Below are 21868 nucleotides of genomic sequence, written 5' to 3'. Positions count from 1 at the left end.
CTTTTCTCCTATGTGGAAATATTAAAGCTTCATGAAATTGAAATCACATATCAAATAAAAATCATGATTTGAGGGGGCAAAATTGAGTACTTAAGAATTTAACTACAAGGCCGGGCGCGGTGGCTCAAGCCTGTAATCCCAGCACTTTGGGAGGCCGAGACGGGCGGATCACGAGGTCAGGAGATCGAGACCATCCTGGCTAACACGGTGAAACCCCGTCTCTACTAAAAAATACAAAAAACTAGCAGGGCGAGGTGGCGGGCGCCTGTAGTCCCAGCTACTCGGGAGGCTGAGGCAGGAGAATGGCGTGAACCCAGGAGGCGGAGCTTGCAGTGAGCCGAGATCGGGCCACTGCACTCCAGTATGGGCAAGAGTGCCAGACTCCGCCTCAAAAAAAAAAAAAAAAGAATTTAACTACAAAACAAATAAAGCTTTCCCCCTTAATATGTTTTAGTGTTACTATACACAGATTAAACCAGATGACAAGCTACTATACAACAACATGTTAAAAAACATGTTTATTTTACAATATGTACAATCAGGAACATATTTTAAAACCATTATCAATTAAAATAAATGAAGACCATAAATCACAATTTAGTTTGTTCTTAGTGTATATACTCACATTAAAATATAAAGAACATATACCAAAAAGAGCCAAAAGTGTGCATTTTGCTAAAACCTGGTATATACATATTCCATTGGAAAAAAGCAATCAAAAATGACTTAAACCAAAACTAAGTTCCTGTGATGTGTAGTAACCATTATATTGTTTGTATGAGGTAGTAACTAAATTATTTTGGCCATGTACTAATACTCTAAGTCAAAAGAAATATGAAAAGGATCATAAAATAAGGCCAACCAAAGAAAAATTCCAAGAGAAATCTGAACCACTTCACTCTCTGGAATGTTACAGTTCTTCAGTGTGATTACATGAAATGTTTAGTGAGGACTCTTTAATAATGCTAATTAATTCTTTGTGCATACTGTAATTCAGACCACAATTGCAGTATTATATCATGGTACCGCTATTCTGTGATTCAAAAATGTTCAAAGGTATTATTTTTAAGCAAAGACAAGCAATCTTACAGGATTCTGCTTAAATATAAAAAGACCAGTTACTACAACAGGTGGTTAATTGTAATTGGTTTGCTTCACATAGAAAACAATCCAAATACATTTGTGGAGCCAAATGCTTATAGACAATGTCACAGCTTACTTTTGTGACTTAATACATCACATATCAATACTTTGTGCAAATATAAACACCAGTGTACTTGCATTAAAATTAAAAACAAGATTATAAAATGATTACAGCCTCCATTACAATTTTAAAAGTTACAAGATTTATATTCATATTACTAAATTACATATAATAAAAATACAATAGTGTTAAATGTATTGTTTCATTGCCAGCATCCCATTTTGTAATATAGCCACACCCAAGAATATACTAAAGAATTCTTAAAATATTAACCCAATTGCATTTTCATCAACATTTACAGCTGTACAGATAAGACACTTACTTGTACATCTCATAAAAGTACATTATCTACATAAATTCTTAGTGTATGTCTTCAGCAATATGAAGTTTCACAGAAAAAATACTGCCTATATGTACAAAGATTACATAACAATGAATTAAGCACTTGTGTGGTTCAATATGCTAAATATATCCATACCACTTAAAACAAAATTTTCCCCATCTTGTCTCATGCCACAATAAATTACAAAAGTAACTGAAGACAGGTTACTGCAGCTTTTGTACAGCTTCAAGCATCCATTACTGTTGCAGTGGTAGTGTTCTTTCTTTCTAGAGTTAACTGTCAAAGCACAACAATTCTCAGTAACTGTTTTCATGACCCGCCAGGATGTACAAATTGCTATTTGCTGTGGGGTTATCAGTTGGCCTACTTTCCAAAACCACGACCCTAAAAGTAATAAACAAAAAACATATAACAAAACAAAGTTATTCTTGAAAACTAATGTTAGCCCCCAAATTTTCCATTGCTTCTCCAATATGTGTCTCTATAAATGCTGCTCATTTGATTGTGGGCAGAAATCATTTGCTATCACTGTGATTGCAGGGTCAGTTCTAGCTCTGGGAAGTAATTTTGCTGTCCACTATCATCCACCTCTAGGCCAGTGTTCTTCTAAGAGTCAGAACTGGGGAGAAACCTATATTAGAAATCATTTGGGAGAACTTAATTCCTATTTCAAGTTCTAAAAATGATTTGCAGTTTAAGAATCAGAAGCTAAACTGCCAGGGTCTGACCCAGAGAGACCCAGGGTGCATGATGGATGAATAACATACTCAGACACCAGTATTCAGTGAAAGAACAGCTAGGGGGCCAGGGCACTCACAGAAAGAGTTGTAGCAGCCATGTGCCCTGACTAGCTGGCCCTGTGGGCATTTATTCAGCACAGATTTAATGACAAAGGCTTTGAGTCAACACACCTGTGGGTAATTAATCTGATTGCTCTCCCCTGGAAAGAGCAGTCCTGCCCCGGAATGATCAAAGATGGTTTTAGGACAACATGAGTAAACAAGCTATTTAGATAAACTCCTCTACATTCCTATGTATCTACGCCCTAAGCTTTGGAGAGAATTCAGCTGCCTTCAGCCAAATCTTTTACTGAAGCTATGCAAACCTTCTGGCCTTCCAAGAAGGTTTGTGTCTATTTCCTATGACTTTATAATTTCTCCCACCACCCTGACAGATCCCCGACAGTCAATCAGAACAGGTCTCCAAAATCCTATCTGGCATTAACAACAAAAAGTTCTGTTCATTAACATATGGTATTTCCTCTTTCTTCTGCTACAAATCAGATGTCAGTATGTTTAATGCAAACTAGTACTGACAGATCCATACATTCCTGTTACTTGGAAGATCAGGTACATTTTCAAAGGCTTTCTAACTTTCTGACTTGTGAATTCTTATAGTGTGAAAAATTCAATGCTGAACATATTGCAGACACTTCAATTCTCTTGAAAAAGAAATCCGTTTCATGCTGGATCTACAAAACATGTTTAGTACTCTGTATTTAATAATACAGCTCATTTTCATACCTGTCAGATCCAAGCAGCCTGAAAATTCTTGTGCTATCTGAAATTTCTTGTGTTACCTGTTCAATTAAAACATAAATTTAATTTCTGAAATTAAAGACACAAAATTTTCAATGGGCACTTCATTATAATTCAACAGAAAAGACACATAATCCCTAAAATGAAAATATATTCCTGCATGACTGTTTATTCAAGTCAGCATGTAGGTACATCAATTTGTTAGTCTAGGGGAAATGTGGTTAATTTTGAGTTAATCATAAAATACAGGCAAAGGAAAATGATTTCCTTGTTAAATCATAGGACTTCAAGGGAAAAATTTAAAAGCAAAGCACTAAATCCATTTTATTAATTAGAAACTTTCATCATTTATGTTAATGCTAATGGTAAGGTTACTGGCAGCAGTAAGCTACTTAGATCTGGTTCTTTTACTTAAAAGGCTGCCACGTAGTTTAACAGGAAATATTAAAAAGCCAAACATGCCTTGAGTTTGAATCTCAGTTCTCCCACTTACTGGGCAACGTATATAATCTGCTAGAAACGGTTTTTTGCCTTATGCAAGACGGGATTGAAAAGCTCTACCATGCAGTAGTGCCCTGCAGTGTTCTTATGAGGATTAGTGGGTATAATGCCTAGCTAAGGAAGTGCTCAATACATAATAATTATCTTTCCCATTTCTTCCCCATTCTCTTGAAATGGTATTTTGTAATGACCATATATCCTTCAAGAAGTCCTCAGTATGACCAATTACCAGTTGAGGAGTTAAGAATAAATATAGGGCAGTAGCAGCTCCCCAAAATTTGGAGGCTGAAGAAAAAATGGATTTGAAATTAAATTTATTCCATCAATACCCCTACAATTAGATTTTCTGAACACCAATGACTCTTAGCTTCTGTTGTAACCCAGCACACCTGCAGGAAACAACACGCTCAGCACACTCCAACACCTGTGGCTCATCATGACTGTGATTACCAACATATTTTGGGGTTTGCCTACTAGAAGAATCTAACATTTTTGGAGGTGTGTATTGATGGGCTGCCTGTGTAGTTTTAAGGTGACTTTTTGGGTGAACTTTTTCCTTTCAGTTTTTAAACCACTCTCTATTTGTCTGTAATGCTTTTCTTTCTCTGACTAGTGTTTATTAGCTGTTGACTGTTCTTATCTCCCTGCTCAGTTCCTCAGGTGATTTTAGAAAGTGTGAGCCCACTCGTGAGGATTACTTTTAGAAACATAGTAGCAGCCACCTTTTTTTTTTTTGGAGCAGGGATGGAGTCTCATTCTGTTGCCAGGCTGGAGGGCAGTGATGCAATCTCGGCTCACTGCAACCTCCGCCTCCTGGGTTCAAGTGATTCTCCTGTCTCAGCCTCCTGAGTAGCTGGGACTACAGGCACGCACCACCATACCCAGCTAATTTTTGTATTTTTAGTAGAGACGAGGTTTCACCATGTTGGCCAGGATGGTCTTGATCTCTTGACCTCGTGATCTGCCTGCCTCGGCCTCCCAAAGTGCTGGGTTTACAGGCATGAGCCACCGCACCTGGCCAGCAGCTACCTTTTAAACACTTACTGTAGGTCAGGAACCAGGCCAAGCACATTACATGCTTTGCTTCATTTAATCATAACAACTCAATTCACAGATGAAAACATATAGGTAGAAAGAAGTTAGGTGACATGCCAAGGTCACGCAGCTACTAACTAGCTAAACTTGAGACTTGAAGTCTAGTGTCTCAACTCTGGAACCCAGGCTCATGAACACTGTGGTATATTGCTTACTTTGTTAGAAATAAACGCTCTGAGCTTAATGAATGACAGTTTAAGAAACAAATAAGCTTCCTTCCAAGTGACATGACTGAGATTGGCTTGGGGGTACTGGAAGAATTTCTGACAATTTTATGTGCTTATAACATTCTGGGGGCAAGTGCCACATCTTGCTCACGTTTATAACCTCAGAACTTTCCGGCATAAACGTTGAACTGACTTGAATATGTCACACGGCTTAGAGTTAAATTATTTCTGTGAGGTAGGAAGGACTCATGAGATGCATAGCTAAAAGTTAGTAAAAAGGAAAGGTAAAAGGGGCAAAGAATTATATACATGTCAAATGAATAAGGATGCTGAAAATAAGAGGCAAGTGGGCTTCCAGAGAAATATGGTTCTTTACTTATAGTCTGTACTGGTCATTATTTCTTAAGTACCAGATAGAAAAGGTGCTTAAGGCCAGAGAGAGCCAGCACTAGCACTCTTGCTCCTGGCGTTCCTCTGGGAAAGCTGAAAGAAAATCATAGTTGGCTCACTTTTAGCAGACTACCAAGTTCTTGTTCTAAATTTTAGAGTGATTATTTGGAAGCACATTAAATATGCAATAAGTTGTTTGAGTAGTGGAGAGAGAGAGGTGGCTATAGAGTACGGGCTACTGACTTTACTAACAGACTAAATACGTAAGTATTAATAAAATTGGCCAATCAAGCATTACTTGTATCATTTAGGAATCAAACTGTTTGAAGTGGAATTTGACAATGTTTTGTGACTACTTAACGGACATAATTTACTTACCTCATTAGATCTAAAACTTCTACCTTGCATTCCATGTTTCCAGAAAGCTAGCACACTGTCTTGTAGGCACACTAGCAGGTAAGAACAGCTCAATTACTGTTAATAGTACAAAAGTTCAACTGATAAGCATCATTTCATCCCTCTATCTCATATAGCAATATTGCAATTCACAACTAATGTCAGCTATTCCATATTTATATGGCATGTTTACATTTGAAAAGTTTAAAAATATACTATACAGAGCTTATGCATCTTTTTGGTAGGAAAAAATTCGCTGAAAATATTTTTGTTATAGATTTTTTTTTTGTATTTTTAGTAGAAATGGGGTTTCACTATGTTGGCCAGGCTAGTCTCGTCTCAAACTCCTGGCCTCAAATGATCTGCCTGCCTCGCCCTCCCAGAGTGCCAGGGTTAAAGCCATGAGCCACTGCATTAGGCCTGTTTTGATAATATTCAAAAATAAAATACTGCAAACATATAGAAAAATACAGAAAACAGCATAGAAATACATGTGTATCCACCACCCAACAATCAAATCCTAACATTCTGCCATATTTGCATTCTGCCATATTTGCTTTAAATTTACATAGAAATACACGTGTATCCACCACCCAACAATCAAATCCTAACATTCTGCCAGGGTACAAATACAGCTGGCATCCCCTATGTACCCTGCCCTATTCCCAATTCTGGCCTTTCCTTCGTCCCTGAGATAACCACTATTTTAAATTTGGTATTTATCAACCTCATGCATGTTTTCACTATTACTATAAGCTTATATTATCAATATAAATTTTATTTTATTTTATTTTATTTTATTTTTTTTTTGAGACGGAGTCTCGCTCTGTCGCCCAGGCTGGAGTGCAGTGGCCGGATCTCAGCTCACTGCAAGCTCCGCCTCCCGGGTTCACGCCATTCTCCTGCCTCAGCCTCCCGAGTAGCTGGGACTACAGGCGCCCACAACCGCGCCCGGCTAATTTTTTGTATTTTTAGTAGAGACGGGGTTTCACCGTGGTCTCGATCTCCTGACCTTGTGATCCGCCCGCCTCGGCCTCCCAAAGTGCTGGGATTACAGGCGTGAGCCACCGCGCCCGGCCCAATATAAATTTTATATTGAATGTTTCCAACCCTCATATATTTGGTATGATAAACACTTAGGTTATTTCTAGTTTTTCATTATTACAAACAATTTTGCAATAAACATTTTTGTACATCTTGAATACATGTACAAATCTTTCTTGATGGTAGACACCCATAAATAGAATTACTGAAGCACAGGGCATGTAGAACAAGATTTAGTTTTGCCTTTTATATATACATTTTTAATACACATTTTTGCATGTATTCAGGGAGGAAGAAATCTTATTTTGTTTTCTGCAGGTAACCAATTGTACCAGCATCATTTGTTGAATGGTCCATTTCTTCCCCACTAATACATAATGCCATGAATTTCCATTTACACGTGGGTCTATTTCTGGGCCCTTTCTTCTGTCTCACTCTTCTACCTATTTATTCCTGTGTTGCTATCACACTATCACTATGGCTTTATAGTAAGTTTCAATATTGGGTAGAAAAGGATTTGTCAACATTTATTTTATTATTCTTGGTCTTTGGCTCTTCCATATACATTTATTTTTTATTTTAAAAAATTATTTGTAGAGATGGGGTCTCCCTAAATTGTCCAGACTGGTCTCAAAACCCTGGGTTCAAGCAATTCTCTTGCCTCAGCCTCCTGCAGTGCTGGGATTACAGGCGTGAGCCGCTGTGCCTGGCCATTCCATATGAATTTTAAGAGGAGCTTATCAACTGGCACAAAACATCATGTTGGGATTCTTACTGCAGATCCACTGAACCTGTGGATTAACTGAAGAACTGGCATCTTTCTCATTTAAGTCTTTCTACCCATGGACACGATGTAGTTCTTCACTTGCTGACTCTTTAATGTCTTTAAAAAAATAATTTGGAGTTTCCTAAATAACGATCTTAAAAATGTTTGGATTTCATTTATTCTTATATATGTTACTTTATTGCCATTGTGAAAGGGGTCTTTCTTCCAATTAAGTTTTTCACTGATTATTTAGGAAAGCTATTCTTTGGTGTTACTCATATCCAGCAACTCTGAATTCTCTTATTAGCACTTGTAATTTATTATAGGATTTAATGTTCTATGTACATAATCATACCATCAGCAAAAAATGATCTTTTCATCTTTTTCTTTCTAATCCTCATATTTTCCCTTTCTCGTCTAATACACAATATTGAAATTTAATAATAGCAAACATCCTTATTTAGTTCTCCACTTTAATGGGAATTAATTTGATCATTAAACTTATTTTTAATAGGCTTTGCTAGGTGAAGGACATTCTTTTCTATTCCCAATATGCTAAGAAGTATTATTAAAAAAAAATCATTAATGACAGATTTTACTGAATGCTTTTTGGGCATCTACATGATTTTCTCTTAAAACTTGGTGTCATGTATTACATAAATACATTTTCTGATGCTGAACCATCCTTGCTTTCCTGGGATAGTCTACTATTTGATAATGTGTAATTCTATTTGCTAATATTTTATTTACACTTCAAAAAATCGATTTTCATAAGATTATAATTTTTGTTTTCTGTACTAATCTTGCTTGATTTTAGCATCAGTATTAAACACTGATTTATTCAGAATTCCTTGTCTGCAATCTGAAACAGTTTGCACAGGATAGGGATTATCTCTTCCTTTAATGGGGGAGGTAGATAAAAAACCATCATGCCTGATTACCAGGCACTACAAGCAATGAACTTGGCTGTGGTGCTCCATCTCCTGTGGGATACTTCTATAACTGGAGCCCAGCGGGCCTGTTAGCTTCAGACCTGTATACTGCTTTGAGATTCTGTTGTTGATCTTGCTTTTTGACCCTGGCTATGTCGTCTTTGAAAGCAGAGATTCCATTTTAACATCTTGATCAGATATCCCTCGAAACTGACTTATTATAATCATTTGTTTGTTGGATGAATGACATTCTAGTTGGAAGAATGCAGAAAACAGAACCTGGAATAAGACAATGAACTAACTGACTTTAGCCTTACCCTCTGCTAATATACATACATGCAAATATCTTTATTTTACTGATAAGGAACACCAGAAAAAGTGTGCCTAGTTAAATATTAATCACCATTCATTTTCCCAGCACTATCCTATATAAGATAATTTTCACCTTATTTTTCTTGAATGCAGTCATTTAAAAAATATTGATTCTGTCAGAAATCCTTTTCCAGAAAAAAACTCCTATTAAGCAAAATGTGAGAATGACAAGAAGAAACTTCCATATACTTAAAATTCTCTGATCAGCAGGTACAACAGCCAAAACATAATCTGGTATATTAAGTACTGAATTTTAAAATACTTATAGAAAAACCCTATAGGAGTCTGGAGGAAATGGGAATTCAAAACTATGTTATGAGAAATGACATTATTTCTTACAAGGAAGATAACATTATCTATACTACAGTTATTAAACTATTTTAGAGAATGTATAAGAATGAAGGCTGATAGTGACTTCATATTTATTATATCCTCTATTTTTATTTTACTTTTTGAGACAAGAGTCTCACTCTGTCACCCGGGCTGGAGTGCAATGGCACGATCTCAACTCATTGCAACCTCCCCTTCGCAGGTTTCAAGTGATTCTCATGCCTCAGCTTCCCGAGTAGCTCGGACTACAGGCGCGTGCCAGCACACCTGGCTAATTTTTGTATTTTTAGTAGACACGGGGTTTCACCATGTTGGCCAGGCTGGTCTTGAACTCCTGGCCTCAAGTGATCCACCCACCTTGGCCTCCCAAAGTGCTGGGATTACAGGCATGAGCCACCATGCCCAGCCATATCCTCTATTTTAAAAAAAGCGTCCTTAATAGTATCAATCTTTAATTTTGGATAATTAGCAGATAAATTATTTTAAGGAGTTCATAATGTAAAGAATTATAAAACTTTGACTTACCTATTGATTCAATCTGGAAATCAAAGGTGAGTTCTGATGATAATTTCCTGCTAGATTTTAATCTTCCTTGGAGATTTACTATTTTTATACAACCTAGAAGAAAAAAAGTCACTCAGAAACTAAGATAAAAGAAGTCTTGTTAAAGTAAGACATTCATAAATAAAAACTTACAGTCCAAGCATACAAGGATGGTATCTCTCTCCAGTTGGGTTACATGAGAAACATTTGTCTGTGGGGTATCTACAACACAAACAAATTTTGGTAAACCTAGAGAAACTGTGATACTTAAAGCATGGAAACATTTAAGAAAAAGAATTCTGAGGATAACAGTACTTGAAATGGATATGTCTTGTAATACACACGTAGTGACTGAGCCAGGCTATGTGGGTTTAAATGCTGATGCAAGTGCTAAACAATGTTAAGTGCTCAACAGAGCATATGTTGGCTGTTGTCAACACTACTGGTGATGCGGAACACATGGATACAGAATGCCAACTGCACTAGAAAACAAACTACACTTAAAATATCCTATAATGCAACTTTTCCTCTTTTAAAAACCAAATTTTCTATTAGTGGGAGATTTGTAAATACATGTAGTTCTCAAACTATGGTTCCTGCATCAACACCATCAGTATCACCTGGGAACTGACAGCAATGAAAATTCTTTTTTTTTTTGAGCCTGCTGCTCAGGCTGAAATGCTGTGGTGCAATCATGGCTCCCTGCAGCCTTGAACTCCTGGCCTCAAGTTACCCTCTGACTTAGCCTTCTGAGTAGCTGAGACCACAGGTGCAGGCCACCATGACTGGCTAATTTAAAAAAAAATTTTAGAGATGGGGTCTTGCTGTATTACCCAGGCTGAGGTTTGTCTATATATGCCTTAAACTATGGTCTCTGTGTCAACCTCATCAGCATCACTTGGGAATTCACAGAAACGAAAATTCTCAGGTTCTATCTAGACTATAAATGAACAGCTCTGGGGGTGGGGCCCAACAATGTCACAAGTCTCCCAGTGACTCTGATGAATGCTCAAGTCTGGTAATTGCTGCTATGTACTACATACTCAATGATCACTTTTACCAGTACTCCTAGTAAAGTGATGCTGTATGATTAAAAAGGTAACATCACCTCAGGGAGGCAGGTCAACTGGAGTTATGTAAAATACAAATTTTCAGGTATACACTATTTAAAAGTACATAAAATACTTAAAAATTCTGAGAATTATGAAAACGTTAAGTACCCAAGTTTTGTTTTAAATGTTTCCTATGTTAATATGCATTTCGTATTCATTTTCATATTAATGAACATAATCAAAACAATTTGATGCATGTAAAATTCTCTAAAAAGGAAATGTGAAACATATAAAAAGTATTATCAAAATACAAAAAATATTTGAGTCTATATAAATTGTTATTTCCCTTTTATTTGTTTGGAAAAAAAGTGCTTTAATTGGTATTCAATTTGTAATATTAATTTAATTATTTCCAAGAAAGATTAATTCAAATATGACTTTATGGGTTACCTATACATGGTGTCCTTCAAGAGACATTGTTATTTAAAATACATGTCACCAAAATCAAATAACAACCCAGGTGTATACCTCATTTTATAGTAAGAGGTGTGTTCATGCACAATTGTTTATTAATATATACCAAATATACATACATACCAATAATAGATACAGGTCTTTGAGGATCAGATCCTTCATGTTCATTTCTAAATAAAAAAACTGGTGTATGTGCTCTCAGTCTCATGTTTCGGCAATGTTTGCTTGATTTAGTTGGTTAGTTAGAGACAGGATCTCATTCTGTCACCCAGGGTGGAATACAGAGGCATGAACATCGCTCATTGCACCCTCGACTTCCTGGGCTCAAGTGATCCTCCCATCTTGGCCTCCCTGGTAGGTGGGACTACAGGCATCCACCACCATGCCCAGCTAACTTACATGTAAGTTTTATAGAGACAGGGTCTTGCTACATTGCTCAGGCTGTTCTTGAACTCCTGGACTCAAGCGATCCTCTCACCTTGGCCTCCCAAAGTACTGGGATTACTGGCATGACCCACCATGCCCTGCCTGCCAATGTTTTAAATTTGTCATATGAATTAGTTATTTTAAAGAGAGTAATCTTCCCTTCTTCCAGTTTAGTAATAGTTATTGAAGACTGGCAGTGTGTGCAGTTTTTGCTTAATAAGAGAGTAAACTTACTACTTATAAAACCAGCATATGTATTACCCTTATAAAACCAGTATATGTATTACCCTTAATAATGCCATAAAAATTACAAACCTGATTCTGTAAACCATGAAGAGGTAGAATTTGGATTGACCGTCTCAAATCGAACCACTTGGTTGAAGTCTCTACCTCTACTGACACCAACACAAACTAAAGGGTACTCCTGCTCAGGAACTACCAGCATTTCAAACATTCTAAGTGGACATGGTATAGGAAAATCTATGTGCTAGAGAAAGAAGCAAAAATACATTAAACAAAGGAAAATAAAAACCAAATAATTCTGTAAGAATACTATAAAACAGCTTTCTACAATAAAGACTGCATCTTGTCACAGAAATTCAGGTAATGTAGAAAAATCTAAATTGTGGAGTATCTTTACAAAGATTTTAGGTTTACCACCACAAAATATTTTAAAGTTATAATTACATGATTTTAGAACATTAAGGCTGGAAGGGAATTTCTAAGTCACATGTCCAACTCTCTCTTTTCAAAGTTGGAAACTAGGGCCCAGGAACTGGGTGACTGGCCCATGTCCCCTGGCCTTTGTGGCAGTCTCCTGTCTCCCAATTTGATGCTTCTTCAGTTATACTCCTCTGCCTTCTTAATCAACTGAGCAAACATGGATGAGAGAAGTGAAATGCTAATTAGCAAGAGACACTCCTCTTGTAAGATGTGAACAGAAAAAGTCATAAATTTAAAAAAGTTAGCTTCATATCTCGTGATTTTATCAAATAAACTCACAGTTACAATACAACCCATCTTAATTTTTTGTAAGTTTAAAATTTCTTTTATATTGCTACAAAGAATAAATTCACATTTTGAAGGACTAAAAAAAAATAGATGGAAAACACTAACCTCATTAGTAATCAAGAAATAAAACCACAATAAGTAGATACTATACATATCCACCAGAATGGCTAAAATTAAAAGAATGAATTAAAAAGCATCTGAGAGGAGTAAGCAAACGCTCACACAACACTGGTGGTGGGAGATAGAGTGGCATAGCCACACTGGTTAACTGCATTATTTATTAGTGCCGGATATAGGCATTCCTTAGGACCTTGCAATAATACTCCTAGGTATACATTCTAAAGAACATGAGCACATACATACAAGAGACAAATGCAAAACAGATAAAATTATGGCATATTCACAAAATAATTATATATAGAGAACTGAAAAATGAATAAACTATAGCTATGTCCAGCAACTATACAAATATAATGCTGCACAAAAAAAGCCAGACACAAATGAACATATACTTTATAATTCCACTTAAATACTGTTGAAAAATTAAATAAAACTAGTTCTAATGTTTAGGGACATGTGCTTAGCAAAAAGAGAAAAAAAGTAAGAACTTTCAAGGTTCCTTTGTAAAAAAGAGGCAGGGAGCTGACTAAAAGGGAGGATGACAAGGGGAATTCTAAAATTTTTCTTCACAAAAAATTAAAAAAAAATACCACTCTTATGCATAATTTATTTAGTTCATTCTTATATATTTTATATTTTTGTTGCTTTTATAAACTGGCTGTCTTTTCACTGTATTTTCCAAATGGTTATTGCTGGCATTTAACGAAGCTACTGGATTTGATTTGTTTTCTTTTTTAATCTGGCAACTTACAAATTCTAAAGAAAAGAAAAAGGTGCAACGGGGGATATCGTAACAGGTAGTTTTAAAGTGTTGGAAGATATAAAATGGTACTTGTGGCTGGAACGTGAAGCTCTGTGTTCACCTGCCGTTCCCACATTTCTTCCTTCCCTATGGCTGCTAAAGTCCCTCCATTCCACAGGCACAGACACTTCATCAATATTCTCCAAACCTCTTCTCTAGGAGCTTTACCATTGCCTTGGGGCACATGCTTTTGATAAAATCTGTCATTTTTTAACAAGGTACAGCAACTTAAATAATTCTCTTTGAAATAAAGAGCAACGAAGCAGGAAAAAAACCAATGCTTCTGATTAAAGATGCATTTTTAAACTTTTACAGTTTAAACACAGAAACAATGTTTTAAAAAAAAAAACCAACAGATTTTGACTACTTCTATGTTGCTTCGAATAATAACTAAGCAATTTGTCTAAGTCATTAACAGAAGGCATGTCTAATAGTTTTAAATCCAGTTGCTATTGTCCTTGAGGGCAGCAACTGTATCTTGTATATTTTTGTCTCTCTAGTAAGTAACACGGTGCCTTGCCTACAATAGGTACATTATGTTTGCTGGGGAGATCTTTAATTTTTAACTTTTATTTATGATGAAAATGCAGTCTAGGCCGGGCACGGTGGCTCACACCTGTAATCCCAGCACTTTGGGAGGATGAGGCGGGTGGATCACCTGAGGTCAGGAGTTTGAGACCAGCCTGGCCAAGACAGTGAAACCCTGTCTCTACTAAAAATACAAAAATTAGCTGGGCGCCTGTAGTCCCAGCTACTCGGGAGGTTGAGGCAGAGAACTGCTTGATCCTGGGAGGCGGAGGTTGCAGTGAGCTGAGTTCATGCCACTGCACTTCAGCCTGGGCAACAGAGCCAGACTCCATCTCAAAAAAAAAAAATGCAGTCTAATGATGCAAAAACTGTCAGAAATGTCACTAGGAGGAAACAAGAATATAGAAAGCATGACGATGTTTTTGAATACATCTGATGAAGGGTTACAGTACAGAAACACCATAAATACTGATTAAAATAATGTTAAATATGGAGAGAAATATATACATATACAAGTCTTGATGCAGAGGGACACAGAAAGGAAGGAAGGAAGGAAGGAAAAATGGAAGGAAGGAAGGAAGACAGACAGACAGAAAGTAAGAAAAAGCAAGCAAGCTAGGTTAAGGTTAAGGAAAGCAGGCAAACATTATAGCTCAGAGAGTTTAAGGAAAGGGAGAAGAGTGATTAAAATCTTGATGGAGACCTGCAAGTAGAATTGTACTACAGGTTCACTATCTCAGAATGCTGGTAACAGGCCTCATTAGAGCCAGGCCAAGCACCCTGGTGCCATCTACCAGGAAAAGAGAAGCCATGGACGGGTAATTTTTAAGCTTCCTATATCTTCAAAGCATATATTCCCTCCTGCATGCTCTTGACACAGACAATTCCTCTAATAGAGAAAAGCATCTTTCATTATACATTAGGATAAATGGTTTAACATATTAGATAACATATAAAATTCATTCATATCAGGTTAATCAGTCTACCAGTATACAAGAATAACTGATATGATAAAACATTTCATTTTGATAGAGGTTAGGAATGAAAATAATAGGAAGGACATATTTAAAATAGACTAAAGAAAGAAAGGAAAAAGGAAAGGAAGGGGTTGCCAAAAAATCAAACTGTGTAGACTTTACCATTCCATCTTGGATAAAGCATTCTTTTGTCAAATAAACAAGAACAAAGAGGAGCTGAGAACAAAACAATTTTTGCCATAAATGGGCTGTATTCAGTAGTTCTGCTTTACACAACTTATAAGGCTATTTTCCCCTGAGGTTTCAGTTTAAATAATTTTTGTTTCAGTGTATTTACCTGTGAAATTAATACTTCAATAGGTTTCAAATTCTTGAAACTATATTTTCATCTGTTTAGCCCTAGTTAATCTTGAGGTTAAAACTGATATGAAAACGAAAACTAGACTTTTTAGTCACTTACAGGATTTTAAACAACAGGGATTCAATACTTTAAATATCTTAATACTATAAAATTTAGGAAGAACCCCACTCCAGCTATATTCCGACTCTAAATTTCTACTGAGATCAAATGCACATGAAAAAAGACCACTTACTTAGTCCATATATAATAGCACGGAAAACAACTTTAAAAATTCATTTGGTATTTCCTTGATGTAACTGAGCCTGTACTTCACATATTTTAAAGGTTTTTTCCTTAAATGTAAGTTATAGATGAGTAATAGTAAATATTTTTAAAATCATTCATTAAATGATTTTAGAAAAACTTAAGCGCAAAAAAAAAAAAATCTGTGGAAAGGCCTGGGCAAATTAATGGGTATGTATATAACTAAAAACAACTCATTTCCCTGTCATTATGATTATCCCTAGTTCTCCTAGGCCAAACTGCAACCCGTATGTTGTTTTCAGCTGTGATGGAGGTCAACCAGAGAGTATATTCAAAACATTTCACTGATCTTTTGGTACTTCCTGTTTCTGCCATCAGGCTTTGCACGTGAGGCACTATTTCCAGCTCCCCACCGCCATACCCTTGAACTATTTCTCTCGTCTCTTATGAAACTTTTACTAGGCCAATTAAGTTCCTTACAATTGGGCAGATCTTCACAACCCTGCCACATTATCTAAAATCACTAAATTAACCTGAAAATTAACTGAAAAAATGTTTCTTTAAAGAACAGTAAGGTTGACAAGCTTTTATACTAAGAACACGATAGTTTGACTTTTATGCTTACCTTAATTAACATAAATTTCTGCATTGGTTCAACCCATTCTAAAAGAACAATGCTAGTCTGAAGTGCTCCACATAGGTATTTATGGCCCGTATAAGGATTTCTTACTGTCAAAGCAAAAATATAAATGAGTCCTCTTATAATACAAAGTCCTTATGACAATAATTGCATGCACAAAAAACCAAAAAACAAAACTAAACATAAAATCAAAAGCTGGTTGCCAGTTCAATTTCTTAATTAGAGGGCTGGGTGAAAAAAATACTGTTTCAGGTAACAGCAGGAAATGCCCTCTTAACTTGCAAGATTTTTATATGTATGCAGAAATGAAACCGCTGGTTATAATGAGGCTGTGGGGTAGGAGGAAGGACTTTTGGTCTTAGGATGGCAGGAAAACTACCTGAGGTGGCAACATGCTGATAAAAGGGTCAAGGTAAATTTGGGAAGAAGTTGTCAAACTCATAAGATACAACACATTCAGGTGGTTTACAAGGTGCTTTTGCTGGTAATGTTCAGAAGCAATAATGTTTTGTTTCTGAAAATAAAACACTTGTCCATCTTCCCCCTTTTGATTAAATTCTTATGGTCACTAGAAAACATCACAGATATTAACCAAACCTTAAAATACTGATTTACAAATAATAAAATTGAATTACCTCAGATTTTGAAATACTTTTCTGGTTATAAACCAGAAGAAGTAACGTAAATACATGTGAAGTAAATATATTTGGAATAAAGATAAAAAAATTGAACTGTGAAAAGGGGAACAGCAGTAAAATTCACAAACTTCACATAGATTTGAAATATTTAAATGGCAGAGGAGGTGAATAGCAAAAGTGTCCCGCCAAAGAAAACAGAAAAGTCTATATAGGAAATTATTTCCTATAATTAACTTTTCCTAAAAATCTGCCCCTTTGTCCCCAGGTAAAGTCAGTTTGCTGGAAGTTCTAACAGAGACTCAACCATCATGTCTAAACCCAACCTTGTCATCCTCTTTTGCTCAAAACCAGCTGTTCTTGCTTCCTGTTAACAACACTTTGCCGTTCTGCCAGTCTTTTGGGTTTGAGGCCTCAGTCATCTCTGACATCTTTTCCCTTCACACCCAGACACTCCTTCCTTGCTATTTGCACTGCTACTGCTCTAGCACAAGACCTCCTTCCTTACTTATTGCATAGTAATAAGTACATGTTCACACAAGACCAATGGCTCACACTCATCTGCTATTCTCCTTTCTATAATCTGTATTCAGCTAAGCTGAATAGTCAGCATTTATTATGTAAGCTTTATGATTTTTTTTTTGCCTCCACATGTTATGTCATTTCTTCTGTTTGAAACGGCCTCTCCATCTATTCAGTTCAAATCTGAATCTGCCTTATTTTGAGGCCTAGCCCAAAGGCCACCTTCTTCAGTGAGCCTAGGTTTAGACTCCCTTCCACACTATACTTTGTGGTATAATGACTCATGTGTTTATCGTCCCTTTAATAATAATAGTAACTTAAGGGAAAGCAATAATTTTTTGCTCTGGCTACATGCAAATAGAACAACTGTTATGGGGGGAATTTAGGTGAGGGGAAGGTGACCATAAAAACACATGCTGAAGGAATAAACGCCATCTCACCAGCCATTGCTAAGCAGAATGGTGAATGGTATGTAACAGGACCCTTGGAAAACAGGGTGTGATAAAATGTGGTTTAAAAAAAAAAAAAAGTCATACTACTTTCTCCATTTACCTAGGCAATAAATTATTTGCTAAACAAATAACTTACTGGCAAAAAAATTATTTGCAAGGTACTATATATTTGGCTTAGTCTACACAGGATGAAATGGCCAAGGAATTTGTTCTACTTAAGGGATAAAAATAAAGTATTACTGGCAGAATGCCCTGGGGTAGTACTGTTTTATGCCAGATTTTACAATGAGTCTCATGGGGTTTTCTTAGCTGCCCTGTAAAGCAAGACAGCTATATGCTATTGGACAGTTTACTTACCAACACAACACTTCTGGCACCATTTGGTTTCAGGGATTTTTGCTGATACAGAAAATTTCCTAAATGTAAATAAAAGTGAGTATATACATGTAGGCAAACTTAGTATATGAAAAAGCTACTGTTACAGATCAGTGGAGAAAGGATGAGTTCAAAACTGGTGCTGACATACTAGGTCATCTGTTAAAATTAGAATAAAAAGGCCCGGTGCTGTGGCACATGCCGGTAATCCTAGCGCTTTGGGAGGCCGAGGTGGGCAGATCACGATGTCAGGAGTTTGAGACCAGCCTGGCCAACATAATAAAACCCCATCTCTACTAAAAATACAAAAAAATTAGCCAGGCATGGTGGTGCATGCCTGTAATTCCAGCTACTCAGGAGGCTGAGGCAGGAGATTTGCTTGAACCCAGAAGGCGGAGGTTGTGGTGAGCTGAGACCACACCACTGCACTCCAGCCTGGGCAACAAGAGCAAAACTCTGTCTCAAAAAAAAAAAAAAAAAGAATAAATTGGATCCCTTTCTCATGGCCCCCAACCAGTTTCAAATGGATTAAGGGTTTAAATTTGAAAACAAACTACAGAAGTCTATAGAAACGTATGACCTTGGGATTTAAGAAAATACAAAAAGAACAAATCATACAGGAAAATGCTGTTACATTTTATTTGACTTTTTTTCTTCCCACTGATTCATCCCTAGCATCTCAAACTACAGGTGGCAGTCAATTATTGAATCGGTAACTTTGGTTTACCAAAAGATAACACTGAGAAAGTGAAAACATTAGCCAAAAACTGGGGAAATATATTTTTAAGTACATGTAATACATTTCCATGTACTGTAAAAAGTTGTTGTTAACGATTTGTGAAGAACTTCTTTTATTTAGAAATCTTTGTTTATTCAGCAAAAGTGGGATACAGATGTTCTGCAAAGGTGCTATAGGGGTTTTGCAAACATCTGACTCGAATTTAACAGGTAAAAATCAATTCTGAATTTTTTTTAAAACTACAATTTAAAAACTACACATACACTCAAATGTCTTTTAAAATGTAATATATTAAAGACTGTTGGTTCATCAAATTGTAAAAACCTCAAATTAAACCCATTTTTGTACACTTTTTTTAAAATTAAATTTTATTTTATTTTTTGGACAAGGTCTTGCTCTGTCACCCAGGCTGGAGTGCAAGAGCATGATCTTGGCTCACTGTAACCTCCGCCTCCCAGGTTCAAGCAATTCTCCTGTCTCAGAACTCCAAATAGCTGGGACTACAGGTGCCTGCCATCACGCTTGACTAATTTTTGTATTTTTAGTAGAGACGGCGTTGCGCCACGTTGCCCAGGCTGGTCTCGGACTCCTGAGCTCAGGTGATCCGCCCGCCTCAGCCTCCCAAAGTGCTGGGATTACAGGTGTGAGCCACGGTGCCCAGCTAAAGATTTTTTTTTTTTTTTTGAGACAAAGTCTCGCTCTGCCGCCCACACTGGAATGCAGTGGCTTGACCTCAGCTCACTGCAACCTCCGCCTCCCAGGTTCAAGTGATTCTCCTGCTTCAGCTTCTCAAATAGCTGTGATTACAGGCATCAGCCACCACACCCAGCTAATTTTTGTATTTTTAGTAGAGACGCGGTTTCGACCTATTGGCCAGGCTGGTCTCGAACTCCTGACCTCAAGTGATCCGCCTGCCTTGGCCTCCCAAAGTGCTGGGATTACAGGTGTGAGCAACTGTGTCTGACTTCTACAAATATTTAAATTCTTTTTTTAAAAAATAATTTTTATAAGAAAGAGAGAGATTTCACCACGTTGCCCAGGCTTGTCTCAAATTCCTGAGGCTCAGGTAATCTGCCAAAAGTGCAGCCTCCTTAAGTGCTGGGATTACAGGCATGAGCCACTTAAATGTGTAAATTTGCCAAAGATTAGATAGATGCCAGTGCTCTGCACAAGTCTTTTTTTTTTTAGAGTTGTATAATTTTATATAAAATTGTACAACACATGTGTTCAGTGCAATCCAAACAAGCTCAGAACAATTTTCCTGATGTTCTTGTAACTATACAATTGGCAACTGAGTGATAATCAAGCATAAATACAATATTAATAAATATTGTAATACTGTAATTTTAACTTTAATACATTTTATATATTGACCTATTTATGAAAAGTTATAATTTTAGCTTCATTTACTAAGTCCTTACTATGTGCCATGCATTTTAGACATCTGTGTCATTCAGTCTGTTCAATAAAGAGGTAGGTTACAGCACAGAAATCTGAAGCTTAGATTTTTGCTCAGGTCTTTTTTTTTTTTTTGAGACAGGGTCCCACTCTGTCGCCCAGGCTGGAGTGCAGTGGCGCAATCTCGGGTCAGTGCAACCTCTGCCTCTTGGGTTCAGGCAATTCTCCTGCCTCAGCCTCCCAGGTAGCTGGAACTACAGGCTGTATCAATTTAAATGAACATTATTTGGAGTTTGCAAGGTAAGCTGTTAAAAACTGTTAACTATTTCTAAGTACTTGTCCTTGTGAATCAAAACGTTTTTCACACTGTGACAGCTAAACAATGATACAGAATTTATTCAGATGTTGAAGTACTGAACGACTACAACGGCAATCTAGAATATTCTGGTTACAATCTTCTGGTAAAAACACCTCATCGTACCCTTGACTAACTTTATATTAGGAAAAGTTTTACATTATAATTTATAATTATAAAAATGCCCCTTTCATATACATTGGAGTTTAATGCAGCTTAAAATAAAACAAAACAAAAACTTCCCATACTCAACAAATCTGCTTCGAACCAAAGTGCTTTTTAGAATTAAAAAAAAACTGAACCAAGCTCCTGATAGATTTCAGCTGGCAAAAAGTTTAATGTTCCTGTCCACACTTGTGAACTTGTCTTCTGGCTCCCAAAGCTAACTTACGGGTTAAAACAATGAACTGGTCAAAACCCAGGAGAATTAACTGCCAAGTTCTGAAAGACCATAGGGATGACTACTACACAAACAGAAATCAACTATTAAGTATGGCTGTGAATTAAGGATTTCAAAAACTTTTCAAAATAGAGTTGTGGGCAGTACATGGAAAGGCAATACAACTTATTTTACCAGCACCCAAGTAACTGGAATTCTAAATCAACTAACAGTCCGAATGCATTTAACATAGGATACTTTAGGGTACATTACAAGAATAGCTCAATTTATCATGCCCAATAATGATGACAACAGGTCTATTTTTTGAGAGCTTACTAGGTGCTGTGGTAGGTACTTTACATACACAATGTATCATTTTCAAAACAACTCTGCCAGATGAGTATACAGGTTCCATTTACAGCTGAATACATGTGGAGAGGTTGTATAATTTATCCAAGGTCCCATACCTAGTAAGTAAATGATCCAGGATTTAAATTCAACTGTACTTGAATTCCAAAGCTTATGTTTCACTAAAAATGGATTACAATATGGTGCAATGAGTACCTATCTTCAGAATGAGAACCATGAGGCTCTTTATCGTCAGATTAAGAACAAGATGCTCAGTAGAGGTTTAAGTTGTGCTCACTGTATGGCAGAAGAAATGGTATGAATACACATATATAAAATATTATCATGTTAAAAGGGTTTTTAGGTTTTCTGCCAATAAGTGAGAGAATTAAAAGATTTTACAGTAATTA

General features: G+C 36.5%; 1 protein-coding gene across 10 annotated transcripts in view; it reads right to left on the bottom strand.

Annotated features, from left to right (window-relative positions):
* Positions 1-503: 503 nt before the first annotated feature.
* MAP4K3 (mitogen-activated protein kinase kinase kinase kinase 3) overlaps positions 504-21868 on the bottom strand; it is a 187146-nt gene continuing 165781 nt past the window's right edge. For 8 of the 10 annotated variants that reach the window (XM_015112178.3, XM_077959681.1, XM_015112179.3 and 5 more), the window contains 8 exons: positions 18222-18280; positions 16241-16344; positions 11889-12060; positions 9775-9843; positions 9604-9696; positions 5617-5687; positions 3071-3126; positions 504-1931 (listed from right to left, as the gene is read on the bottom strand). In XM_015112178.3, the coding sequence (XP_014967664.1) occupies positions 1844-1931; positions 3071-3126; positions 5617-5687; positions 9604-9696; positions 9775-9843; positions 11889-12060; positions 16241-16344; positions 18222-18280 (712 nt within the window). In that variant the 3' untranslated portion in view covers positions 504-1843. Of the gene's footprint in view, positions 1932-3070; positions 3127-5616; positions 5713-9603; positions 9697-9774; positions 9844-11888; positions 12061-16240; positions 16345-18221; positions 18281-21868 lie in introns of all 10 variants that reach the window. The other 2 variants (XR_003721773.2, XR_013402837.1) reach the window with 1 other exon arrangement.

Source organism: Macaca mulatta, chromosome 13 (genome assembly GCF_049350105.2).
Source record: "Macaca mulatta isolate MMU2019108-1 chromosome 13, T2T-MMU8v2.0, whole genome shotgun sequence".
Lineage (NCBI taxonomy): Eukaryota > Metazoa > Chordata > Mammalia > Primates > Cercopithecidae > Macaca > Macaca mulatta.
Note: the sequence above shows the minus strand (reverse complement) of the source record. Positions and strands in the feature narration are given on the sequence as shown.